Source organism: Enoplosus armatus, chromosome 9 (genome assembly GCF_043641665.1).
Source record: "Enoplosus armatus isolate fEnoArm2 chromosome 9, fEnoArm2.hap1, whole genome shotgun sequence".
NCBI classification, from domain to species: Eukaryota; Metazoa; Chordata; class Actinopteri; order Centrarchiformes; family Enoplosidae; genus Enoplosus; species Enoplosus armatus.
The window spans coordinates 327,535-350,000 of NC_092188.1; the positions used below are offsets into that span (position 1 = coordinate 327,535).

At 42.6% G+C, this 22,466-nt stretch overlaps 2 protein-coding genes and 1 pseudogene across 4 annotated transcripts in view; all 3 read right to left on the reverse strand.

Moving 5' to 3' along the window:
- Window positions 1-561: 561 nt before the first annotated feature.
- On the reverse strand, window positions 562-5,769 carry prune (prune exopolyphosphatase). Of its 2 annotated transcripts, none has more exons than XM_070912111.1 (9): window positions 5,652-5,769; window positions 4,272-4,379; window positions 3,990-4,192; window positions 3,598-3,782; window positions 3,289-3,447; window positions 3,070-3,161; window positions 2,221-2,379; window positions 1,964-2,054; window positions 562-1,287 (listed from the first exon to the last, which is right to left on the reverse strand). In XM_070912111.1, the coding sequence occupies exons 1-9, from the start codon at window positions 5,688-5,690 to the stop codon at window positions 1,040-1,042; spliced, it is 1,284 nt and encodes a 427-aa protein (XP_070768212.1). In that variant the 5' UTR covers window positions 5,691-5,769; the 3' UTR covers window positions 562-1,039. The 2 variants fall into 2 exon arrangements, with proteins under 2 accessions (XP_070768212.1, XP_070768213.1); XM_070912112.1 differs by having other exon boundaries at window positions 1,233-1,287; window positions 1,925-2,054.
- A 1,123-nt stretch (window positions 5,770-6,892) lies between these two features.
- Window positions 6,893-22,466, reverse strand: part of myo1eb (myosin IEb) — a 20,221-nt gene continuing 4,647 nt past the window's right edge. For both annotated transcript variants that reach the window (XM_070911404.1, XM_070911405.1), the window contains 26 exons: window positions 22,336-22,466; window positions 21,229-21,318; window positions 20,841-20,935; window positions 18,932-19,019; window positions 18,517-18,606; window positions 18,276-18,407; window positions 17,599-17,733; window positions 17,373-17,505; window positions 16,361-16,557; window positions 16,173-16,253; window positions 15,726-15,812; window positions 14,924-15,010; window positions 13,989-14,156; window positions 13,805-13,890; window positions 13,641-13,722; window positions 12,950-13,155; window positions 12,728-12,872; window positions 11,696-11,810; window positions 11,417-11,586; window positions 10,544-10,689; window positions 10,191-10,337; window positions 9,813-9,970; window positions 9,658-9,732; window positions 9,386-9,575; window positions 8,567-8,742; window positions 6,893-7,639 (listed from right to left, as the gene is read on the reverse strand). The exon at window positions 22,336-22,466 is cut by the window's right edge and continues 7 nt beyond it. In XM_070911404.1, the coding sequence (XP_070767505.1) occupies window positions 7,563-7,639; window positions 8,567-8,742; window positions 9,386-9,575; window positions 9,658-9,732; window positions 9,813-9,970; window positions 10,191-10,337; window positions 10,544-10,689; window positions 11,417-11,586; window positions 11,696-11,810; window positions 12,728-12,872; window positions 12,950-13,155; window positions 13,641-13,722; window positions 13,805-13,890; window positions 13,989-14,156; window positions 14,924-15,010; window positions 15,726-15,812; window positions 16,173-16,253; window positions 16,361-16,557; window positions 17,373-17,505; window positions 17,599-17,733; window positions 18,276-18,407; window positions 18,517-18,606; window positions 18,932-19,019; window positions 20,841-20,935; window positions 21,229-21,318; window positions 22,336-22,466 (3,287 nt within the window). In that variant the 3' untranslated portion in view covers window positions 6,893-7,562. The remainder of the gene's footprint in view (window positions 7,640-8,566; window positions 8,743-9,385; window positions 9,576-9,657; window positions 9,733-9,812; window positions 9,971-10,190; window positions 10,338-10,543; window positions 10,690-11,416; window positions 11,587-11,695; window positions 11,811-12,727; window positions 12,873-12,949; window positions 13,156-13,640; window positions 13,723-13,804; window positions 13,891-13,988; window positions 14,157-14,923; window positions 15,011-15,725; window positions 15,813-16,172; window positions 16,254-16,360; window positions 16,558-17,372; window positions 17,506-17,598; window positions 17,734-18,275; window positions 18,408-18,516; window positions 18,607-18,931; window positions 19,020-20,840; window positions 20,936-21,228; window positions 21,319-22,335) is intronic.
- Window positions 21,408-21,561, reverse strand: LOC139290861 (U1 spliceosomal RNA; annotated as a pseudogene).

The following is a 22,466-nucleotide window of genomic DNA, read 5'->3' on the forward strand; positions in this document are numbered from 1 at the left end:
TAACCAATCAGCTGCTGAGGCTGTTTAGAGCAGGAGGAAGTGAAGGTGTCCTCAGGGTCCTACTGTCTGCTGCTGCTGCAGCTGAGGAGCAGTTTGGACTTTTAATAGTTTATTAACAAGTTCATCATGTTTTATTATTAACAAGTTTATTATGTTTTACTATTAACACGTTTATCATGTTTTATTAGGGAAGAAAATAATCTAACTTTTTATTGAGGTTTTATTCCAGCTCAAAAAGTAAAAAAAAAAAAAAAGTCTTAAAGAATTAAAAAGTCAAAACATTTGATAATTATCTCCAAATTGTAACTTAAAAAGTCCAAAACTTTATTTGATATCTCATCAATTTTAAACCTTTTTCTTAGTCTCATTTAAAAGTAAAACATTTCACACAATGTTTCATAATTAAGAGTTGAATAAAAAGAAATTGCTTAATATTCCATCATTTTGACTTAAAGGTAAAATAACTGCCTCAGACATCTCAGATAATAATAATGATAGTTTGAGAAATTTTGAGTGTATTTAAAGAATATAAACATTCACATAGAATCAGCTGAACTTTGATTGTCGACTTCATGTTTAAACACAAACACAGATTTATCGACAGCTGATTTTATTGGTAATATTGCAGTTTGGGGTTTTTGAGGTGTTTGGGGGTCTAAGGTCAGCAGGATGTGTTTAAAGGCTCAGCCTGCAGACTACAGAACAGCTGAAAAAGCTTGTGTGGACATGGCAGAGTCTGTAGTGACATCACAGCATACAGGTGTGTCAGAGAGATGTCACTGATCTACTTATTGATCCAACAGGTTGTGTGTATTTTACATTTTACTTTGAAGGACAGAGCTGTGGCTCTGAATGATGTTTCACTGAATGTTTCAGATGTTGATGATGATGATGATTTTTTATTCAAACTCTGAAACGATAAAACGTGGGCCACATTCAGTAAAACTCCTCCTGTGTGTCTGTGGTACCTTCTTCATCATCATTGTCACATAGACAGACAGACAGCTATCTTAGCGTCTAGATGCTGACAGGTCAAAGGTCAGTTCCCTCGTCTGTCGGCCATCTTGCTGAACTTCTCCTCCAGGTCCTGAGCGCTGATGTGAGGCAGGCCGTCGTCCAGAGGACAGCCCTCCACCAGACTGTTCATTGGGGTCGGAGGGAACCGAGACTCCTCCTCCTCCTCCACGTCTCCCAAGCGACTGTCTCCAAGGAGACCATCTCCGTCCTGCTCCTTCAGGAAGTCTTTAACAATGGGGAGGAGCTTCTTACGAGACACCAGATTGTTTCCTTAAAAGAAGCACAAAGGGAAAATATTCAAATTCAACAATAATGAAGGTTTTTTTAATTGTACTTTTCTCTTCCGTTATTTCACATTAAATTAATAAAATATTTAAAAGGTTTTTAATTCAGCAGAAAGATGATTCAGATTTTTCTAAATGACTGCAGACAGTCCTGAACCTGCAGAGGAAATATACCAATATAAAAGCAGGTGACCAACACGAGTACAGTTTGTGTGAAAGTATAAAACAGAACATTAAAACAGCTTTTCTCACTTTCCCTGAAGTCTTCTTACTTTTATGGCAGTAAATCAGTTTTTATGTAGAATTCAGTTAGTAAGAAAATTTGTTAACAGGAACTGAAGTGACAGTTCTGCCTGCAGGGGGCGACGGTGAGCCGCTTGTTCCCTCTGATGTCTCCACGGTTACAGCATCATGTGTTTCACATTAAATTGTGTTTTTCTTGATGATGTCAGGTGACATCATTCATGTCATCATCACAGTGATGGAGGCCACACAGAAACCTCGTCTTTTTAACTGCAGGTGACATCATCAAGCAGCAGAGAAGCAGAGATGTTGATTGGCTGCAGTCTGAGGACACTTCCTGTCCCTCCTGCTTGTTGCCGCAGCATGCAGGTAAATCTCACCTTGGGTGTGACTGCAGCTTCAGAAGAGGCGGAGTTTACCTTGCTGATAGGCCATGATGTGAGGATGGGGGCTGCTGATTGGACAGAGGTTGAGGGAGGGGTTACGGGCCTGTTCCAGGTAGAGGCTCACCTGGGGAGGGAGGCCACCTGAGTTGTCATGACTGATATAAAACAACACTGACTGAGAACTGGAGTATATAGTGTGATGTGTAGTATCCGGGTGTACTTCATCAGTCAACAGTAGTAACTACAGTAGTATTATCTTACAGTGTTGCTCAGGTATCTGCTGTGTGTACCTGTTCCCTACAGGTGGCGCTGTGGCTGAAAACAGCAAGCTCTCTGATTGGCTCTTGGTTCTCAGAGAAGGAGATGGTCATCAGCAGCAGCAAGTCGAATCCAAACTTCAGACAGAAATCTGAGAGCTCCGCCTCTAACTTCGCCCTCTGCAGGAAGTTCTGACAAACACACACTGCAGTTAGTGATCTCCTACACTACCCAGAATGCCTTTTGACCTGATCTTCAGAGGGAGTTCTGGGGCTAAGCTCAGAGCTCATAGCTGATTGGTCAGGAGCCTCCAAGTAGTAACAGCTCAGACCAAGTACATGATGCTCACCTCAGGTTAATACAGCATGTAGTACAGTGTATAGTACAGTGTGCAGTACAGCGTATAGTACAGTGTGCAGTACAGTATGTAGTACAATGTATAGTACAGTGTGTGGTACAGTGTGTGGTACAGTGTGCAGTACAGTGTACAGTACAGTGTACAGTACAGTGTGTGTATTACAGTGCAGTGAGCAGTGCAGTGAGCAGTACAGTGTGTATTACAGTAGTGAGCAGTACAGTGTGTACTACAATGCAGTCAGCAGTACAGTGTGTATTACAGTACAGTGTGTACTACAATGCAGTGAGCAGTACAGTGTGAAGTACAGTGTGAAGTACAGTGTGAAGTACAGTGTGTGTTACAGTACAGTGTATAGTACAGTGTGTACTACAATGCAGTGAGCAGTACAGTGTGCAGTACAGTGTGAAGTACAGTGCAGTGAGCAGTACAGTGTGTGTTACAGTACAGTGTGCAGTACGGTGTGCATTACAGTACAGTGTGAAGTACAGTGCAGTGAGCAGTACAGTGTGCAGTACTGACTGACCTCCAGGTTGATGTAGAGAACAGAGACAGCGAGATTCAAACTTCCTGAAGCAGCTTTCATGTCTTTCAACAACATCTGTTCTGTATTCAGACCTGAGGACAAATACTACATTATTAATTAACACTGTAAGATATTGCAGATAATTGTGAGTTTAATCCAATTGGCTGACCAGTACTTCCGTGTACTGCAGTAAATACAACACAGTTTCCAGGGACTGACCTGAGACGTCAAACTTAGCATTCTGCAGAGTCTGGAAGAGAGCGGCCCTCGGTGGCAGAGACGGGAAACGACACTCCAGCGCTGCAGCGTACTGACTGTCTTTAGGAGTCACTTTACCTGCTGACGGCTCCATGTTGACGCAGTCCAAAACCACCGCCGCTACACACACACACACACACACACACACACAACGTGTTCAGGTGTAACCTGGTGTGTGAGGACGTGTTCAGGTGTAACCAGGTGTGTGAGGACGTGTTCAGGACGTGTTCAGGTGTAACCAGGTGTGTGAGGATGGGTACAGGCGTTTACCATAGAGCAGTTGAGAGACCTGCTGGTCCAGGATTTCCGGAGCTTTCTGAATGATGTGTTCTGTTACCAAGGTAGAACAGGATCCCACCGTCTCCACGATAACAGGACAGAAGGGGGAGGGCTCTCTCTCCAGCAGGTGATGGTCGATCACCTCCACCACTGCCCCCTCCAGGTCACTGTCCGAACTGCAGGACAGAAACAGGCTGATTAGATAGGTGGGCTCACATCTACTTGAGGATCCACAGGACTGAGGACTGTGGCTACCTAGTTAGTCATGTTGCCTGGCAGGTGTTTAGGACTGTGTGGCTAAGTAGAGGTCACAAAATGCTCTGTCAGGTGGGTGTGGCTTCATGGATAGCACTTGTGGCTACCTGTCAGGTGGACGTGGCTACCTGGGCAGGACGTTGTGGTCTACCAGTGTCAGGCGCAGGCGGCCGGCTTGCTGCAGCGCTCGCAGATCCAGCTGATCTCTGAACAGCAGAAGATCTGGAGACAAACCGATCTGACGCAGCAGGAAGACGTTATCTGAACGCAGCACCAAGTCTGACTGCCGGATGTTCAACAGAGGGAGAGCGAGCATCTCACTCCGTACAGTCTGACAGAGAGAGAGAGAGACATTCATTGACAGATCAACTCGGTGGACAAACACCAGCTCTGACTGGTCAGAGTCTTACCTTGGACAGGAAGTAGGCGTAGGTCAAGGCACAAACCATGGAGTCCACGTCACAAGCTTCATTCCCCAGAACCACGTGGAATCCGGAACCAGCCTGATCCGTGTTCTCCTGGAGGACAGTTTCTTTTTTAAAACATTGTATAATAAAACATGTAACACAAGTGAAGAACTGAGACACAGAAGGTCATGAAACAAACCTTAACAAAAATAAATGAAAGTGGGGGCTTAAATCATGATATCATTGTAGTGAAGTGAGAACATTTCTCTTTTAAGGATTATGAATACAAGTACTGCATTGTAGATTTGGTTTTATAAAGAAGTCCCCTAAAAATACTAAGTTGTTTAATAAATAATAATTCTACTGTTGATTGACAGCAAAGACAACATCGGTTCTGCTGAACAAAACAAAGGGAGAATACAGACAAATATGTCTTCCTATAAAGCATTTGAGTTCACAGTCAAAAGAAATGTGGTTAATGGTTTGTTGTACAAAAGTACAATTATCACGTTCAATATTAAACATTTTCCTAAGAAGCTCATTAGAAGGTAAATGTCAATTAAACTTTGAAATGTGTGTCTTTAACTGAAGAACTCACAGAGAAACAGATTCGGTCTTAATAAGTGACCATTTGTGCATCTAATAGGTATTACATCCTGTGAACATTAATAATAAGTCATATGAAATATTTTTGATCAGGACTGAGAGTTTTAACCAAAACCACAACCTGTTTCAGTCTGATCAAAATCATCAATAAAATGTTCAGTGTGTCCCAGAAAAGACTAAATGAAGAATCAGTCCACTGACAGACGATGATCAATAACTTATGACATCTCATTTTTTATAATATATACTTAAAAATAGATAAATATCACTTTTGACTCATTGTACAGTATATATTCATTCTACTACATACTGAGCATCTTGGGCAAAAAAAATCAATTACCTGGTTTTATCTTATCTGTATTCCATTTTACGTTGATTCTTTTTATTGTATTTAGCTGAATCATGTTTGACGTTTTTTAGCCTTTCCAATAAACACTTTGAGTTCTTCCTTCTTGTTAGTTTGAAATCATGTTGTTCCCTGGACGGAAGTTTATTTTGAAAGGAGTAACTGACCGGAAGCCCATCCTCTATAAATAACTGTTGTTGTTAAAACTGTCTGAGCTAACAGGCTAACACAGCTTGTCAGGCTAACTATGGCTAACGCTAACTGGCAAACACAAACCAAGAATGATTGTGATTGGTTTAAAGAAAAACACACAAGTCAGAGCGTTTTAGGACGATGGGTTGAGCCAGACCTGTCTCCAAAGTGTGGAGAGGGTCTGGCCATGCGAGACTACATTTTCACCCCCCATAAGTGTATTTGTGTGTGTGTGTTACCTGCACGGCTCGGCGGCAGCTCGACAGAAACTCCTCCATCTTCCGTTAGCTGCTAGCGGCTAACTCCACCGCTCTGACCGCTAGCTAACCCGGTAGACGCTCCCTTAACTGGTTAACGTCTCCGGTAAACAGTAACAGACGGCTCACCGAGCAGCGGACTGAGAGTCACACACGTTACTGTTAACGTGAACGCACGACTGTCCGGATGACTGGCGGTACAGTGGGTAAAAGGTCGAGATGCCTTCAGATTAAACATCGTAATTACGCCTCGGCACTGCTGGTGACCGCGGTAGAGAAAATCAAACCGTGAGGTTTATATTCAGAGGACATTTAACAATATAAAGGGACGAGAAATATTTCTAGAATAAAGTCAAATATATATTTTAAGATAATATTTAGAAAAAAAAACGTGGTGTGAATGTGTGAATAGTTTGTTGTATTTTGAAAGTCACATCAATAAAAGTCCCCCTGGAATGCTTCATTTATGAAGAAGTCCTGTAGATGCATGGAGAATAATGCAGGTATAGGGCAGGACACTGAAAGACAAAGTCATATTTCATGAATAAAGTTGTGATTTTATAAGAAAATAAAATACTTGTAAATAAAGTTGCAATTTCATAAGATAATGTACATGCACATGACAATGAAATCTATTCTCATAATACTTTTTGTCATAATATAAGTTTTTCCTGATGAATTAAATTTTCCTCTTAAAATTAGACTTCATACATACGTTTTTTTTTCAAAATATTTTGACTTTATTCTATAAATGTCAAAGTGTCAAATGTTCTTTTCAGTTGCCCTAAACACATACAGTGTAAAAACATTGACAGATTGGTTGTGGGTTCGTATAAATTGGACCTTATTCTTAAATTGTAAAAAAGTGCCACATTTCCTTCAGCGTTTAAAGGCAGCATGACCCTCTGGAGGAATGGAACCCTGGGTAACGTAGTTTCCCTCATTCCTATTGCGTGCGTGTGTGTTTTCCAGCATTAAAATGTCAGATTACCACCAGCTGCTCATTTTAAATCACATTAAATCTGTTATTTTCCTGACAGATTAAGAAGTCAACAGTTTCAGACATTTCTTAACTCACAAATGCACTTATCTGATTAAGGGCTACCAACTGATCATTTTCATTATCAATTAATCTGCTGAATATTCTTTCAAAGAATCTATTAATTGTTTGGTTCATAAATTGTAAATAATGAAAAATGTGAGTACTCAGGTACTCAGACTGGTTGGTACTGAAATGTCAGTTTATTGGCTGTTCCAGGGTCAGCTGGATGATCCTCTGAGCTAAAACATTTATGTTCATTTCATACAGATGCCTATAAAACACAAACAACAGACATAAAACACTCTGAATTGTCTGATCTGAGCAGTGCTTGGGTTAGGGTTTAACACTTTCCATCTTGTTTGAAGATATTTGCTGAGTTTCTCTTTGTCTCAGAAGAAAGGCCGACTCATCAGTTTGTTACATATTGCGGCTGTAATAAACACTGGAGCCTGTAGGGGGCGCTGGCAAGATTTTACACTGATATTCTTACCACGTTTCCATAGTAGCACTGCTGTAAAATTTGATCAAGCTGCTGCTTTAAAACCATAATCAGAGACTGAAGTCACAAGGGGACATTTAACCGGACTGTACACAGCGTTATGGGGACACGGACACTTTCAGTCCAGGAGTCAGCAGACTCTGACCTTTGACCTCTGGGGACGATGCAGCTGCAGCACTGGTTGATTGACAGCTGTCGTCACTCCGACTGAAACATATATGTGTTTGTTTATGAATTAACTCCTGATATTCAGAATTCCCGTTTCCTGTCAGCTGATGTGTTTAAAGCTCTGGTGACCTCCGACCCCAGCTGCAGCAGCAGGTCAGTGACCTTTGACCCCGGGAGAGGAAGTCTAGATCTTCTCCACGTAATTTCCAGGGAACATCCCCTCTCTGCCCCGCAACCGACCAAACCACCAACCAGACGGATCTGCAGAAAACACAGAGACAGAGGCTGAGGACGTCTGACTCTGTATGTAAATATCGGAACTACAGGGACAAAGAGCTGTGATTGGTCAGTTCGGTCTGCTTTGCAGGTATTCTCAGTAAATTATCTGTACAGTCACTTTATTCTACTACAAGTTGATTCTGGTTGATACATAAATCCAGTAAATATCAGAACAGAGCGGAAGTAACACGTGACTACTAGTTAGCTAGTAAGCCAGGCATGCTAACACTAGCAGCTTACAGTAAAAAATGTTTTCATCTGCTCTAACACCACTCTCCAAACTATTCTTTACACAGAGTATCTCTCTGACTACAGCTCCATGTACACACCTTCAACATGAGAAGAAATACTAACACCTGCTGTCACTAGTTACGCAAACAGTCAATTACGATAACTCACATTTAGAGATAAGAGCTACATTACTATGATTCTCAGAAATAATAATTACATTCAAATGTGTCATTCTATTTAGTGGTGAATGCTGATGGTAAGTCATGTCAGACAATTAAAGCTGAAGATATCAGATATCATCTAAACTGATAAGTCTCACTTTAGCTGCTGAGCTAACATTACGTTAGCTAATGTTAGCTAACGTTATAGTTCCACAGACTGACAGAACAAGCTGCTGCTCAGTTCGGACAACCAGAATAAAATGTTTAACTATTGTTTACAATCAGCTAGCGTTAGCTGTTGGTTAGCACTATGCTGAATCATTTATTGAATGACAGACACACCACTCAACAAAAAGACGTAGTATTGCAAACGGACTAGTAGTAGTAAAAGTAGAGGTAGTACGAGTAGTACTAAAAATCGAAATAGTATCAGTAGTAGTAGAAGTAGCAGCAACAGCAGTAGTAACAATAGTAGTAGTAGTAGTAACAGTGGTACTGGTAGCAGTAATAGCAGTACCTTCAGTGAGTATCTCAATGACATCATCAGCGTTGAAGCTGAGCTCATCAGTGTCCTGGGCGTCGTAGGCGTACAGAGCTTTGCACTGCGGAGACCGTGGCTTCGGTTTGGGAGCTGGTTTTGGTCGACCTGCTCCAGGAAGAGGCTTCACCTCCTTCGACCGCCGCCGCTGCAGCCTGCAGGCAACACGCGGGTATTACAGTACTGTTTTTTATTTAAAGTGAACCAGAGAACTGTGTAGAACCAGGACCAAAAATAAAACAATTTCTAAGGTTTGATGTGACTGGAGATCTGCTGGTTGCAGTCCCAGGACCGCTGGGTCTGCTGCTGAGGTGCTCTGGAGCAAAGCACTGACTACAGGTCAGTTTAAACCTTAATTATTCCCATGAGGTTTCTTTAATACAGATTGAAAACATGAAGATAATCAGATCACACTGACACAGTCAGCAGGTAGGTACTGGTTATACTGGTAACATTATTCTGACTGTTATATTGGCTACACTGGTTACTGTTACTGGTTATAGTGATTAAAGTGGTGACACTGGTTACTGTTACTGATTATACTGGTTACATTACTGGGACTGGTTATATTGGTTATATTACTGTTACTGTTACTGGTTGTAATGGAGACAATAGTCATACTGGTTATACTGGTCATGCTAGTGACACTGGGTATTCTGGTTAAACTGGTTACTTTACTGGGACTTGTTGTACTGGTTATATTACTGTTAGTGATTCTGCCGTTTATACTGGTGACACTGGTTTATACTGGTTACGTTAGTATTTCTGGTTATACTGGGTTGCTCCCGGCGGTCTCACCCTGCGGCCCCCTGCTCAGGCACATCCATGAAGCCCATGTCGTGCTGTTGGGGGGGTCGGTTGTCATGGCGATGCTGACTCTGGAGACGGGGCAGACTGGGCTGCTCCATGCTGGACTGCTGCCTCATCAGGGAGCCTCTGCCGGAGGATGAGCCTCCTATGGGAGCTCTGCCCCCTCTGGAGCGAGGAGCTGAAGAAAATGGAAAATTATAAACCAATACTTGCTCAGATGGTGATGCCGTGATACCTGAAGGTTTTTTTTTTCCTGGTACCTGAGTTATAGTGGCTGGTGGGTGGAGCCTGGTTGCCCATGTAGCGACTCTTGCGTTTGTCTGTCCTGGTTGGTCCTACAAATAAAACAGACAGGAAGTGAGAAGAGTCACACAGGAAGTTGTGGTAGAATTCATAAAGTCTGGTCAGAACTTACTGGAGTTTTTGGGCAGACCCGGTCCGATAGACACCTGCAGGACCTTCCCGCTGGGCTTCAGGACCACCTCGTCCCCCTGACCCACCTGAAACTGGATCTGTCTGGATCCTGAAGAGCTGAACGGACCCCAGCCGCCCTTCTTCACTTTAAACTCTAGACTGGAGGACAGAGACAGGGGAAGGGCTTCAGTCGGTATTCATGTGAATTTAGTATCAGCTGTCAGATGTGACTGTGGACGAGAATATCAGGGGTAGTTACATTGATTTAGTCAACAACAGTTAAACATACAAACATTACATCAAGGCACTAGTGTAAAGAATGGCTTGTATGTATTTTTTATATTTGAGTAACACAAAATAAAATATTCACGGTACTGACAGGTTGTTGAATTTGAGCGGCAGCTTTTTCTGAGTTTTCTCCTGATAACGTTTGACTAGCAGACTGAGGAACTCTGTTTTAAAGACACTCTGAAGAACGCTGTCGTACTCCTCTTCGTGGATGATAAAGAAGTCGTCCTGCAGAGTGCTGACAGAGAGACAGATACACAGAAAGACAGAGAAACAATCAAACAGATGTAGAAAGACGAGATGAAACAAACATTTTTTCAGTGTTTTTTTTTCAGTGTCTAATCTCTTCAGGTATGTATCTCTTCTAATATAGGAAATAATGTATGTGGTGCATTTTCAAAATGTTCTGCCCCTGGTTCTAGATCTTGTTCTGGTGGTGGTTACCTCAGGGAAACAGACTGGATCTTGTTGAGCTCAATTTTTCTCTTGAGAACCTCCTGGATCTGACCTTTATCTGGACCCTGCTTCACCTTCTCTCGACCAATCAGGTACAGGAATTTTGGGGTCAGGATGAGGTCACGCTTCACTGTCTGTGGAGCAACAGAAACAGAAAGTTCAGTCAGGCAGTGAATCTTAAAGTGAATTTGGTGAATTCTGACAGATAAACGTATAATTTGTGACCAAACGAAGTAACCACACTAGGTCAAGAATTCGTCCCAGCCTTTCCCTTTAACCCTCCCCCTTGATGCAGAGTCTCTCTCAGTCCTCCAATCATAGAGCTACGTGGGATCATGGCGAAATAACTTGTGACATAAAACCACAGCAGAGCAGAAGGCATGCCTGTGCCTCACTCCTGCCTGAGGAAGTCGGACCGTCTCGGGACATCGTACACATCCTGGATCTTTAACATCTGCCGTACACTTACCATCCTGGTGGTCTGAGCCTCATCGACACCTCCCCACCCCATCTCCTCCTGGAGTTATCTGTCTTACTTAATGGTGGTGAAGCTGCTGAGTCCTACCTGAACAATTGCTATCCCCACAGCCCAATGCTTCAACCAAGATCTGTTGACTTCCACTGCCTCTTGGGCTCTTCTTCCCCATTCGAACTTCTATGCCTGCAGCCGATACTTTGGGCTCATTGGAGTCCCAGTACTGCAGAGCCCTTCTCATTGTCATGGGGATGTAATGGGAATACCATGGGGGCAAGCTAAAGTATGTATATGGGTCTCCTGTAGAGACCTAAGCTACTGAAGCTACTATGGAGACCCTGCCACCAAATGGGACAAATGGGACAAAGCATAAATCAGATTTTTACCCTGAATCTTCGGTCAAATTTCACCACAACGTCGGCGAAGTCAATCCTCTCTCGGCGGCCAACAAACTGTCTGATCTCTGGATGGTTGTCTGTCCCGATGTAGTCGCCCACAAAGTTCCTGTTAATGCTGTTTCTGCGGCGCTCCTTCTTGTTCAGCAGGACGTCAGAGGCTGCAAGAAACAGAAAATCACAGTAGAGAAGACAGAGAAGACATAATGTCCAGACAAACACAAGCCAGATGCTGTGTTTCCTTAAGCCACTTACGGAAGACAGTCTTACCTTCCTCCCTCATCTTGACGTACTTGCGGACAGCGATGTGTTTACGCCATGCCTTCTGAATGACCCGAGCGTAACCGTTATACTTCCTCTCCCTCATCTCCTCCAACAAGAAGAGCTGCAGAGAGGAAAGCAACACAGAGACAACAACATAAAGACAAGACAGGGACCCTGACAGGCTGAGAACTACAATACCCAGGATTACCCACTGCATTAGCAGAACTCAAGGGATAAAGAAAATAAGAAATTTGAATAAATTCACTTGTTGATTTTGCCTCAGTTCAGCAGCTGTGGTGCCGTTTAGTTCTGAAAATGACACAACATTGATGTCACAGTTCTAGAAGGAGTCGTTTTCCATAGCAATGAATGCTGAGGCTCATGGGTACTGTAGTATTTAGAGACATTCCACACACCAAAACTGAGAGAAAAAACCTGAAACATTTCTATCTGAAAACCAGAACAGAACCCTATGTAGTGGGAAAATACAACACATCCCTTCTACACCCTGAAGAGTTTATTTTAGGTCACAGGTATTTGCTGTGGTGCCCTTTGACCCTAGCAAGGGACCACAGACTTCTCTACGTGTTCTCAGTGGTGCATTTTCAGCTGTCTATAATGATCATTTATTGGGGCCTTGATCCTTACAAGGTAATGACTGTCAAAGAGAGTGACGTATGTCTTACAAGTGTTCACATTCTTTGCTGTACATGCTGTATAAAAGCAGACCACTCTGAGATGCAGTACGGTCAGCCGGGCAGGAGCAATTGAGTTGCTGTCGGGGCCGTCCGTCTGCAGACGTGAATAAAACCACAAGAACTACTCCCTTGTTGCCAGTCGTCTGTTTTTCCTGAAATTCCCACGACACCCTACACTTTGGTTAAATAATCAGGAGGTTCTCCTGAGGTTCGGGGTTCTGGAACTCCGAACCTCAGTGTTCCTGATAACCATTACTGTTAACAGGAAACTTTACTTTGAAAGTTTACAGTGGATAAACCATTTCCTGAGCTGTCCTTCCTGTGTGTGCGTATTTCGTACCGACTCTGGAGCTTTGATGAAGACTTTGGTCTTGCCAAGCTGGAACTGGTCCTGGTCCATGTTTACGGAGTTGAGTAGGTGCAGGACTCCCTGACGCTCCTCGCCCCTCCACTGAGGCCAGGTGTCCTTTGTCAGGATGGCATACCTGTAGCACACAAGTCTCTGTCAGCATGATTGAAGCAGCAGGACAGTCTGTAGGATGTTACCCGTTTGACCTCTGACCTCTGCAGAAACTTGTTGAAGACCCGTCTGTAGGCGTATCCGGCCCGGCGGACTCTGATGTTCTCTCTGAGTCCCAGGTACTCCACCTGGTGTCTGACCCGGTTCTCCTCCCAGTCCCGGGGACGTTTGGTCTCATTGGGTTTGATGCAGCGGATGTAGTGGGGGGTGCACTTCATCAGAGTCTGGACCAAACTATTAGCTTGTTTCTAAAAGGGAGGGGAGCAGTTTTACCAAAGTGTAACTGAGTGGACTGAGTGTTTTGATATTTTCACAGTATTTATACAGCACCTAGAGCTGCTTTATAATCAAACAAGACATGGAGATCTCACTTTCTACAATATGGGACCTTTAATAATCCAGCATCAGCAACACAAATTAAATGATCAAAAGTCAGAAGATACTATTGATACTTTTTAACTAAACTGCAGTGGTGATGAAAATTCTTTTTGTACAATTTGATGTCGGTCTGAAATTTCAGTATTACAATGCTGGTGTGACGAGGTACTGGCAGTCGACAGTCTGTTAGCGCCCCCTAAGGGCTGCAGAGTTGATTACAGCCACAATCTGAGCAGACAACAGTCTGACCAGCAGTGGAGCTAAACATGTACAGTTTCTCCCAAAGGGGGCGCTAGAGGATCATGGAATCATCCAGTCTCCATGTGTCAATCAGAAGGCAGCAGGTCTCTCTCACCTTGATCTTACTGCTGGCGGTGCTCGGACGCCCTCTCTTCTCGGCCTCCAGGTTCTCAGGGAACAGAGCTCTGATGAATGGACTGACCATAAACACACCACATACAGGGGTCATCATGAGGTCATCATGAGGTCATCACACACATACACACTTACAGTACTTACAACTCGCTGCTCTGCATCAGCTCAATGATGTCATTAAACAGCACATCTCTGTTCCTCTCACAGAAACCGCTGACGTCGTACGACACCTGGATGGATAGACAGACGGGTGGAGTTTATGAGTGGACAGACAGACAGACAGACAGACAGGTGAACACCTGTACAGGTAGCCAGGTGTACTACGTACCTTCCCGGCGTAGTGGTGGATGATGAATCCTTTGTTCCAGCTACTGAAATGTTCGTGGGATCCAACCTGTCCCTGAAGCTTCTGCAGCAGCGTCTGATCGGCTCCTTCACCTTTAGCGTGCATCGTCGCACAAACATCATCCAGGATGCTCATGAGCCCAGGAGGATTCTGGGAAACGATCAGAAACATGATGTGAAGTTTACAGACAAACAGAGCTGTATTTATATTTGCTGATTGTCTTGTTTTTAACTTTGTGGTGAAGCCAAAGAGAAATCTTCTCACAGTTGACAAGAGTTCCCAGACAAAACATTTCCTAACTAACTAACTAACTAAATAACTGAAGGTTGAAGGACGTGTTTGACAGGAGAATAAAATGAATGTAATAAATGACAGAGAGCAAACACACTAAACTAACAAGTTAAGTTACAGCTTCACTTTCCAGCAGCTCAACACATATAATCAGCTGATCACAGATCTGTTTCAGTGTGTATTTGTACATTTAAAAAAGAATCTGCAGATCAGAAAGTTTCAACATTAATTCAATGATCATGATGATGTGATTTTATCATTGTTATAAAGTTGTGTGCAAATTAATAATTCCAGGAAAGTTGTAATTAAAAACCAAGATATTACCAAGTACCTGAAGCTAGTTTTGTTTCACAGATATTCGTTTGGGCTTGATGATACTACAGACTTTCTCCAACTTCAACTTTAGTTCAATTAAAATGAGAAGCAAACCGCTAACACGTTCACTGAGACCTAAACTGAAAGTGAAATGCAGAGGTTTGTGAAACTGAAAGAAATTAGAGTTTGATGGATTTTTTTATTTATCAAATAAATAACTGTAACCATTTGGCTATGGAGGCACTCCTTGTGTCTTTTAAAATTTTTTTTTTTACCAAACCTCAGTTGTGTTCACTGATTGCTGGACTCACCAGTTTAGATTCTATGAGGTCACAGACCACTTTGTTGTTGAAGTACTCAATGGGGGTCCATTTGATTCCCTCCTGAACATATTCTTCCTGCAGAGACAGAAGAACAGATTCAGCTTCTGTTTCCATGTTAAACACTGAAATTGTTTGATTCTGAAACTTTTCTGACAACAGATGAGAAACAGACAGCTGATTATCAGAGAAGAACCTGCAGACAGGAAGTAGAAAGGATCAGAGGGAGAGAGAAGAACCCGCAGACAGGAAGTAGAAAGGATCAGAGGGAGAGAAGAACCCTATGACAGGAAGTAGAAAGGATCAGATGGAGAGAGAAGAACCCGCAGACAGGAAGTAGAAAGGATCAGAGGGAGAGAGAAGAACCTTCAGACAGGAAGTAGAAAGGATCAGAGGGAGAGAGAAGAATCCGCAGACAGGAAGTAGAAAGGATCAGAGGGAGAGAGAAGAACCCGCAGACAGGAAGTAGAAAGGATCAGAGAGAGAGAAGAACCCGCATACAGGAAGTAGAAAGGATCAGAGGGAGAGAGAAGAACCTTCAGACAGGAAGTAGAAAGGATCAGAGGGAGAGAGAAGAATCCGCAGACAGGAAGTAGAAAGGATCAGAGGGAGAGAAGAACCCGCAGACAGGAAGTAGAAAGGATCAGAGAGAGAGAGAAGAATCCGCAGACAGGAAGTAGAAAGGATCAGAGGGAGAGAGAAGAACCTTCAGACAGGAAGTAGAAAGGATCAGAGGAAGGAGGAAAACAAAACACTCTGAAAGGAGGTGTAATGTGATGATGTCATGGGTCACCTGTTCTGCCTTCAGTGTGAGTTCAATGAAAATCTGCTGCAGCTTCTCGTTGACAAAGTTGATGCAGAACTGCTCAAAGCCGTTTCGCTGAAAAAGAAGAATTAATCAATCAAACTGATCAATCAAACAGTGAACAACAGCAAATATCCCAGAGAGATTCTACTCATCTGAAAAATAAAAACAACACATCTGTGTCCATCAGCTGTTGGCTGGTCACATGTGACACCAGCAACCCTGGACAGGTCACCAGTCAATCACAGGGCTGATACGCTCTCAGTCACTGCTTTTACAGTCATCAGTGAACCTGCATGTCTATGGATTGTGGAAGGAAGCTGGAGCACCTGGAGAGAACCCATGCAGGCACGGGGAGGAGACAGTGCTAACCACTGCACCCCCAGGCCGCCCTACAAATAAGCAAACAGTACAAACGTGTGTGTGTGTTTATACCTGGAAGATCTCGAAGCCGTAAATGTCGAGGACACCGATGTTGAGTTCCTCCTGGTCCTTCTGCATGGCTTTATTGACACACTGTCACACACACACACACACACACACATACATCAAATCATCAATTAAGAATAAACTGAAGTGTGAAATCAAACGAAACGGAGTGTGGGGTGTTGTTGTGGACTGACATCGACCAGGAAGTCAAAGAGTCGGGTGTACAGAGCTTTGGACAGGGCATCTCTGGAGAAACAGGCCTGCTCGGTGTTCAGGGTGACGGAGATGGACTCTGTCTTCCCGCCCCACTTACTGTCCATAATCCTGCTGGTCAGTTTACTACAGAGGCCGTCCTGAGAGATCCCCAACAGGAAGGACGGGAATGCCAGGACTGACAGGAGGACAAGAGACAGTTTTACCATCAGTGACCCACCAAGACGTCAGGATCAGGTATAATGTTAGCGTGTTAGCATGCCAACATTAGCTAATCAGTAGAATAGCTGCGGCTGATGGGAATGCCCTTAGTTTTGCAGGTACTTGGTCACAACTTAATATTATTAATATTATTAATATTAATGGATTTTGTCATTCTAATATTATTCTTTGGTGGGATAATTATAATCCAAGTTTTGGAACTACAGATCCCATAATGATTTGGTGGATGTAAACAGGAAGTATAATAATATTGTTTATATTGTTACCAACTACTGTTGGAGTCGGTGAGTTAGCTGTGGGCTACAACTTAAACCCTGTTTTTTTATCTAGTCATTTAGTCAAACTGTCTCCATTAAAACAGCTGAATCAGCTGTTAGCAGCTCCTGTCTGCAGTGTACTCATGGACGGACAGACAACCATCACTGATCATTGAGACACTGAAGGAAACTTAAAAACATGAGGATTCTCAGGCAGGTTCTGCAGCGACTTTCTTCTCCGATGTCTAAGTGGATTTATGGAGGTTTATTGTATTTATTAAAATATATTGGACACAGAGATAATGATACCCTCTAGAAGTGGAAGTCATACTGAATGATGAAGGAGTGTGATTTCTGACTCAAGCAGCAAAACTACAACTAACTTCCTGTAGTTTTTAGGACTCCTGCATGTACCTGAACTTCATTTCATAAACTCAACATCTTACTGACTCTTATTTGACCCCATATTATGAACCCTCATGTAGTATATTGTGTATATTGTGTAATATCCTACAGTCCTGGCTTTCGACCACAGCGTAGTTGTTTTCCTCTCTGAAACTGATGTTTCCAAGATGAAGAATTCCTGCAACGAGCTGAAGAACTGAATCCTGATCCTCCACAGACAGACCCACGACTGACATCGCCCCCTGAGAGACAGACAGGTTAACAGACAGGTTAACAGACAGACAGACCCACTACTGACATCGCCCCTTGATAGACAGATGGGCAGAGGTACAGACCATAGTATCAGAGAACTCCTTCTTGTCATTGATGTCCTCCACAGTGTAGGTTCCTGATTGGTTGAGGTAGTAGTAGTAGTCAGGGGTTGTGACCCCGAGGTTCTCCCTCTGCTCTCCACTAGCCCCCCCCAACAGCTGAGGACAGAGGTCAAAGGTCACACACACATCACAGAGGTCAGGTGTGTTTATTAAAAACATTTTCTTGTATTAAATCCATAGACTGTATATAAAGATGGACAACATGACAGCCCCCTGAAAGTGAAGCCAAAACGCCTTGATCGCCCCCTGGTGGCTGGCTGCAGCATAGGTCATATGCCCCGCCCCCTCCATGTTAGCAGGCGGGCCAAACTAACAAATCAAAGTACACGACAAATACATTTTTCCCAAAGGAAAAACTACACAAGTAGTAGTGGTTTCTGTCATTTCAGGTTGTTCTTCTCAGCTGATGTTTGTTCAGGTGTTCATCTTTATATACTATGATTAAGACTAACGTGGGTTCTTGTGTTTACAGAAACAGAATTCGGATCAGGTTCAGCTTCTAAATAAATCAGGAGATTGCTGATGTTAGCAGCTGTAATGTCTCAGTACCGGTAGCAGATATTTCAGCACCTGGCAGTAAATATTGTAGTACTTGGTAACACATGTTGTAGTACTTGTTGTAGTACATTTTGCAGTACCTGGTAGTAGATGTGGAAGTTTCTCTCTCCAGGATTCTGTGAAACGATTCGACTTTTCTCCAACAGAAAGTTGGAGATTTTCCCTCCATCAGGAGCTCCTCCTCGACTGAACTGGATCTCAAAGTATTTACCCTGACAGGAGGAGGAGGAACATGTACTTGTAGTATATATTAGTAATATATTGTTTAATGTTTATATACGTTTATATATTATAAATCTGTCTGAATATATTTATACTCACAAATCTGCTGGAGTTGTTGTTGCGGACGGTCTTAGCATTACCAAAGGCCTCCAGCAGGGGGTTGGACTGCAGGATGATGTCTTTAACATGCTGCATGCGCGCGCGCGCGCACACACACACACACACACACACACACACACACACACACACACACACACACACACACACACACACACACACACACACACACACACACACACACACACACACACACACGTCATCAGCAGGAGCAGCAGTAACCATGGTAACAGTCGTAATAACTGACCTGATAGCATGCTCTGTTTTTTGCATGAAGTCAGATAAAACCTGAGTCTGGTTTATGTGGATCAGTCTCATCACGGCCAGAACCTGTGCTGACGCTGATCTGGTGTACAGTACCATGAGCAGTACTGTGAGCAGTACTCTGTGTACTGACCTGGACTTTGTCTCCTCCTCCGGACACTTTGGACACGTAGCTCATGATGTATTTGGCAGCGACAGTTTTTCCAGCTCCACTTTCACCGCTGACAGACAGGAAACAGGAAACACCATCATAAGCTCTTGCTAAGTCTTTGTTGACTTAATAAAGTTTATTCAGCAGATCGGTCATTATAAAGTGCTGCTGCAAGGTTCTTTATATTAAAGAATGAGTTCATATTTAAAACAGTCAGGTCCTCATATGAACTCTGAAACAGAATCAGAATCAGAATCAGAAATACTTTATTGATCCCCGGGGGGAAATTGTACAGTACCGGTGCTCCCATTCCAGAGTAGAAAAGTAGCATAATTTAGAACTAAAAGTATGTACTAAAAGTATGTACAAAATATAAAAATAAGGTTAAAAAACAGGTTTCTCTTGCTGTTATACTGGACTCCTAGAATCCACAGTCCTCCTCCTGTTATCTTGACGTGTTTAACTCAGACTGTTGAAGCTTCATATAAATTTTAGAATACATTTTCACACTGAAGAAGAGTGTGGATTCTGTCCTCCATCACTTCTATTAGAATCTCATGAAGAAGAAATCTGTTAAAGTCCAGAATGAACAGAACGATTACAGCAAGAAAAACATGGCACTGACTGACTGTTGAGTGTGACAACTAAACAACGGTTTGTTTCATTTGTATTAGAGGCCATTTACTCAACCAACATCTTACTAAGAACGACTGATTTATTTTTATGTATTGGTTGATTTAAATAAGGGACAGTGTACATTAAAAAACAGCTGTAAATGCTCCAAAGTCCGTAACATCTGTAGTCCTGGACAGATGTTATAGATGTTACTCTAAAAACAGAATATAAGATTAAAATTACAAAGTTATTGATCATTTATAAGCATGCCAAGCAATAATAAATCGGACTCCATTATACTGTCAGGTAATATTTAAAACCTGCAAACATACAATGAGCTCCAACATAAACAACTTTCTGCCAAAGTTCAAACACTTTGTGTCTATTTAACAGACAGATTTCATTTATTCCTGTTTTCCTCGGAGTGGGCGGAGCTCAGGTGGAACACAGCAACAAGGTGTGAATCTGATGTCTGGACCCCGTTCTTCAATGTGGCTAAACTAATCCAGGCTAATGTGCTGTTATCAGGCTAAAATAATCCTGTTTATTCTCGTCCAGCTAATCGGCTGCTTTGAGGACTGATCTGTTGATCCTGAATAACAGGGCACTCTTATTTTGAAATGAAGGTAAATGAGTAGAGAGTTGACCTCATGATCATCATTCATATGATTGGCTGCGTGCTGATCATGTGATTAAAGTTACATGAGGTAGGTGTGTTGGGAAGCCTCCCAGCATGCACTGGGGCAACAGATTCATGGACATGAGTCTCCTGTTCTGCGTGTTCCTGCGTTGTTTCGGGTGTTTTGGTTCTACGTTGTTCTCCACAGTGTTTCCATACTTTGATCTCTGTTAAAGATCAGACGTTACCAGAGAATGTGGTCTACGACTGATGTGGGTCCACGACTGGTGGAGGACCCTGATGGACGTGCAGAGACCTTTGATAAAGTGATAAAGTCCGCTGTGAAAATGAAACCTCATAGAAAGCAGCTTTAACTGAACGAACAACGTTCTGCAGTTCATCATTTAATCTAAAGTTCAGACTTTAATGTCAAATTAAAAGCAGATCCAGATGAATTTTAATAGATCAGTTGTCCATGTATGAAGAATGGGGCCCAGGTGTGATGAAGTTTATGTTTCCAGACTGCGGTCAATCAAATTTGATCACGCCCACACAGTCCTGATGAAGCTCTTAATAATTCATTAATCATGAATAGTTTTATTGCTAATTTATTAATGAATATTTAATGTTGTAGAGAAACTTTAAAGTCCCGCCTACCTGATGATGACACACTGGTTCTCGCTGTCAATCATCATGTTTCTGTACATGTTGTCGGCCAGCGCGTAGATGTGGGGGGGGTTCTCATACTGAGCCTGGGGGAGGGGGTCAACATATCAACATATTATGTACGTGTGTGTGTAATGCTCTTCTATCTTTGTGAGGACCAGTTTTAGATCTTGAGGAAATTGAGTATTCTACTGCACTACATGGGAATATCGTACTTTTAACAACTTTAGTTACTTTGCTCTCTCGTGTTTAATCTCATCTTTAATCTCGTGTTTAATCTCGTGTTTCCAACCGGAGTTTTATGAAGAACAAAGCAGAAGTTTGGATGCAAACTATAAAAGAGAAAAAAACATCAAAATGTGTGTGTGTGTGGTCTCACCGCTCCCTGGTAGAGCTCCACCTCTCTATCAGTGAAATATGGAACCTGTTTGAACGGATTCACAGAGATCAGAACTGAACCGATGTAGGTCTGACAGGAAGAACTAGGTCAAGGACCACAACCAGGAGCAGAACCTGAACTACCAGTGTCAGGATTCTGAACTGCAGCAGCTCTTCATTAGAAATCAGAATCAGAAATACTTTATTTCCTCGCAGTCAAGATTCCCACATTTGGGGAATTCACAGGGGTCAGCACAACCAGAGTGCAATGGCTGAACCTCGCCCTGGGTGAACCACCTTCTTGATGATGGTGTCTCCCCTGCCAGGTAAGTAAAGTCCTAACTCGTTCCGAACTAGTCTTTCACTAAATCAGGTTGCACCATTAAAACTAACAAATGTCTCAGCTAGTAAAGACTTTAATGATGTGTAAATCTGTTGCTAGGAAACATCTGTAGCGCTGTCCAATCACGAGCAATCAACTATGTAAACAGGAAGTGACTGTAGCATCACAAGCTAGCATAACTTCCAAAACTACAGTTTTAGAGGCCAAAAGATAAATCTTGTGTGTTGTGTGTTAGTTTTCTTTCTGTCTGCAGACGTGGAGACATCTGTGTGTTTAGTTAGTAGTATTCACACAGTTTAGAATGAGAGGGAAATATATGATTATGCTAAGCTAACTGATGTCATTTTCTCATGTTGTGCTATTTTAGTGAAATGTAATTTAAAATCTTCATTATTAAACATGATTTATCAAGTTTCAGGTCAGAGATGTCGACCGTCCTCCATATTACCTCTCAGATGTTAGCATGCTAACGTTAGCTTTGTCAGCTGGTTCAGTTAGCTACAGCTACAGCTGCAGTTAGTGGCTGTAAATATTTGGTAACAACTAATCTCTCCGTCAGAACTAGTTAGTGTTTCATATAGTGATGATAAAACTCCACTCGGTGATGCTGACGAACGAGTTTGACTTATGAACGTTCTGCATTATGAGTACTTTTACTTTTGGTACTTTCAGTATATTTTGATGCCAATACAAAGTATTTCTACACTGTGGTATTACTACTTTTACTTATATAAAAGTACTTCCTCCAGGACTGTGTAAGGATACGAAGATGTAGTCGTCCATGTATCTCTTCTTCAGGTTCTCTGTGATGGCATCCTCGTTGATCTTGGACAGCAGCACCATATCGTCCACCCCGCTCACCTTCACGTTCTGAGCCTGCCAATGGTAACGCTCCT

Coding starts and splice junctions, on each gene's coding strand:
- prune (XM_070912111.1), bottom strand. CDS start 5,690: ATGGAGGAGTTTCTGTCGAGCTGCCGCCGAGCCGTGCAG. Junction 3,783..3,989: donor GACCACAACGTCCTGCCCAG/GTAGCCACGTCC, acceptor TCTGTCCTGCAG/TTCGGACAGTGACCTGGAGG. Junction 3,162..3,288: donor TGCTAAGTTTGACGTCTCAG/GTCAGTCCCTGG, acceptor ATTTGTCCTCAG/GTCTGAATACAGAACAGATG.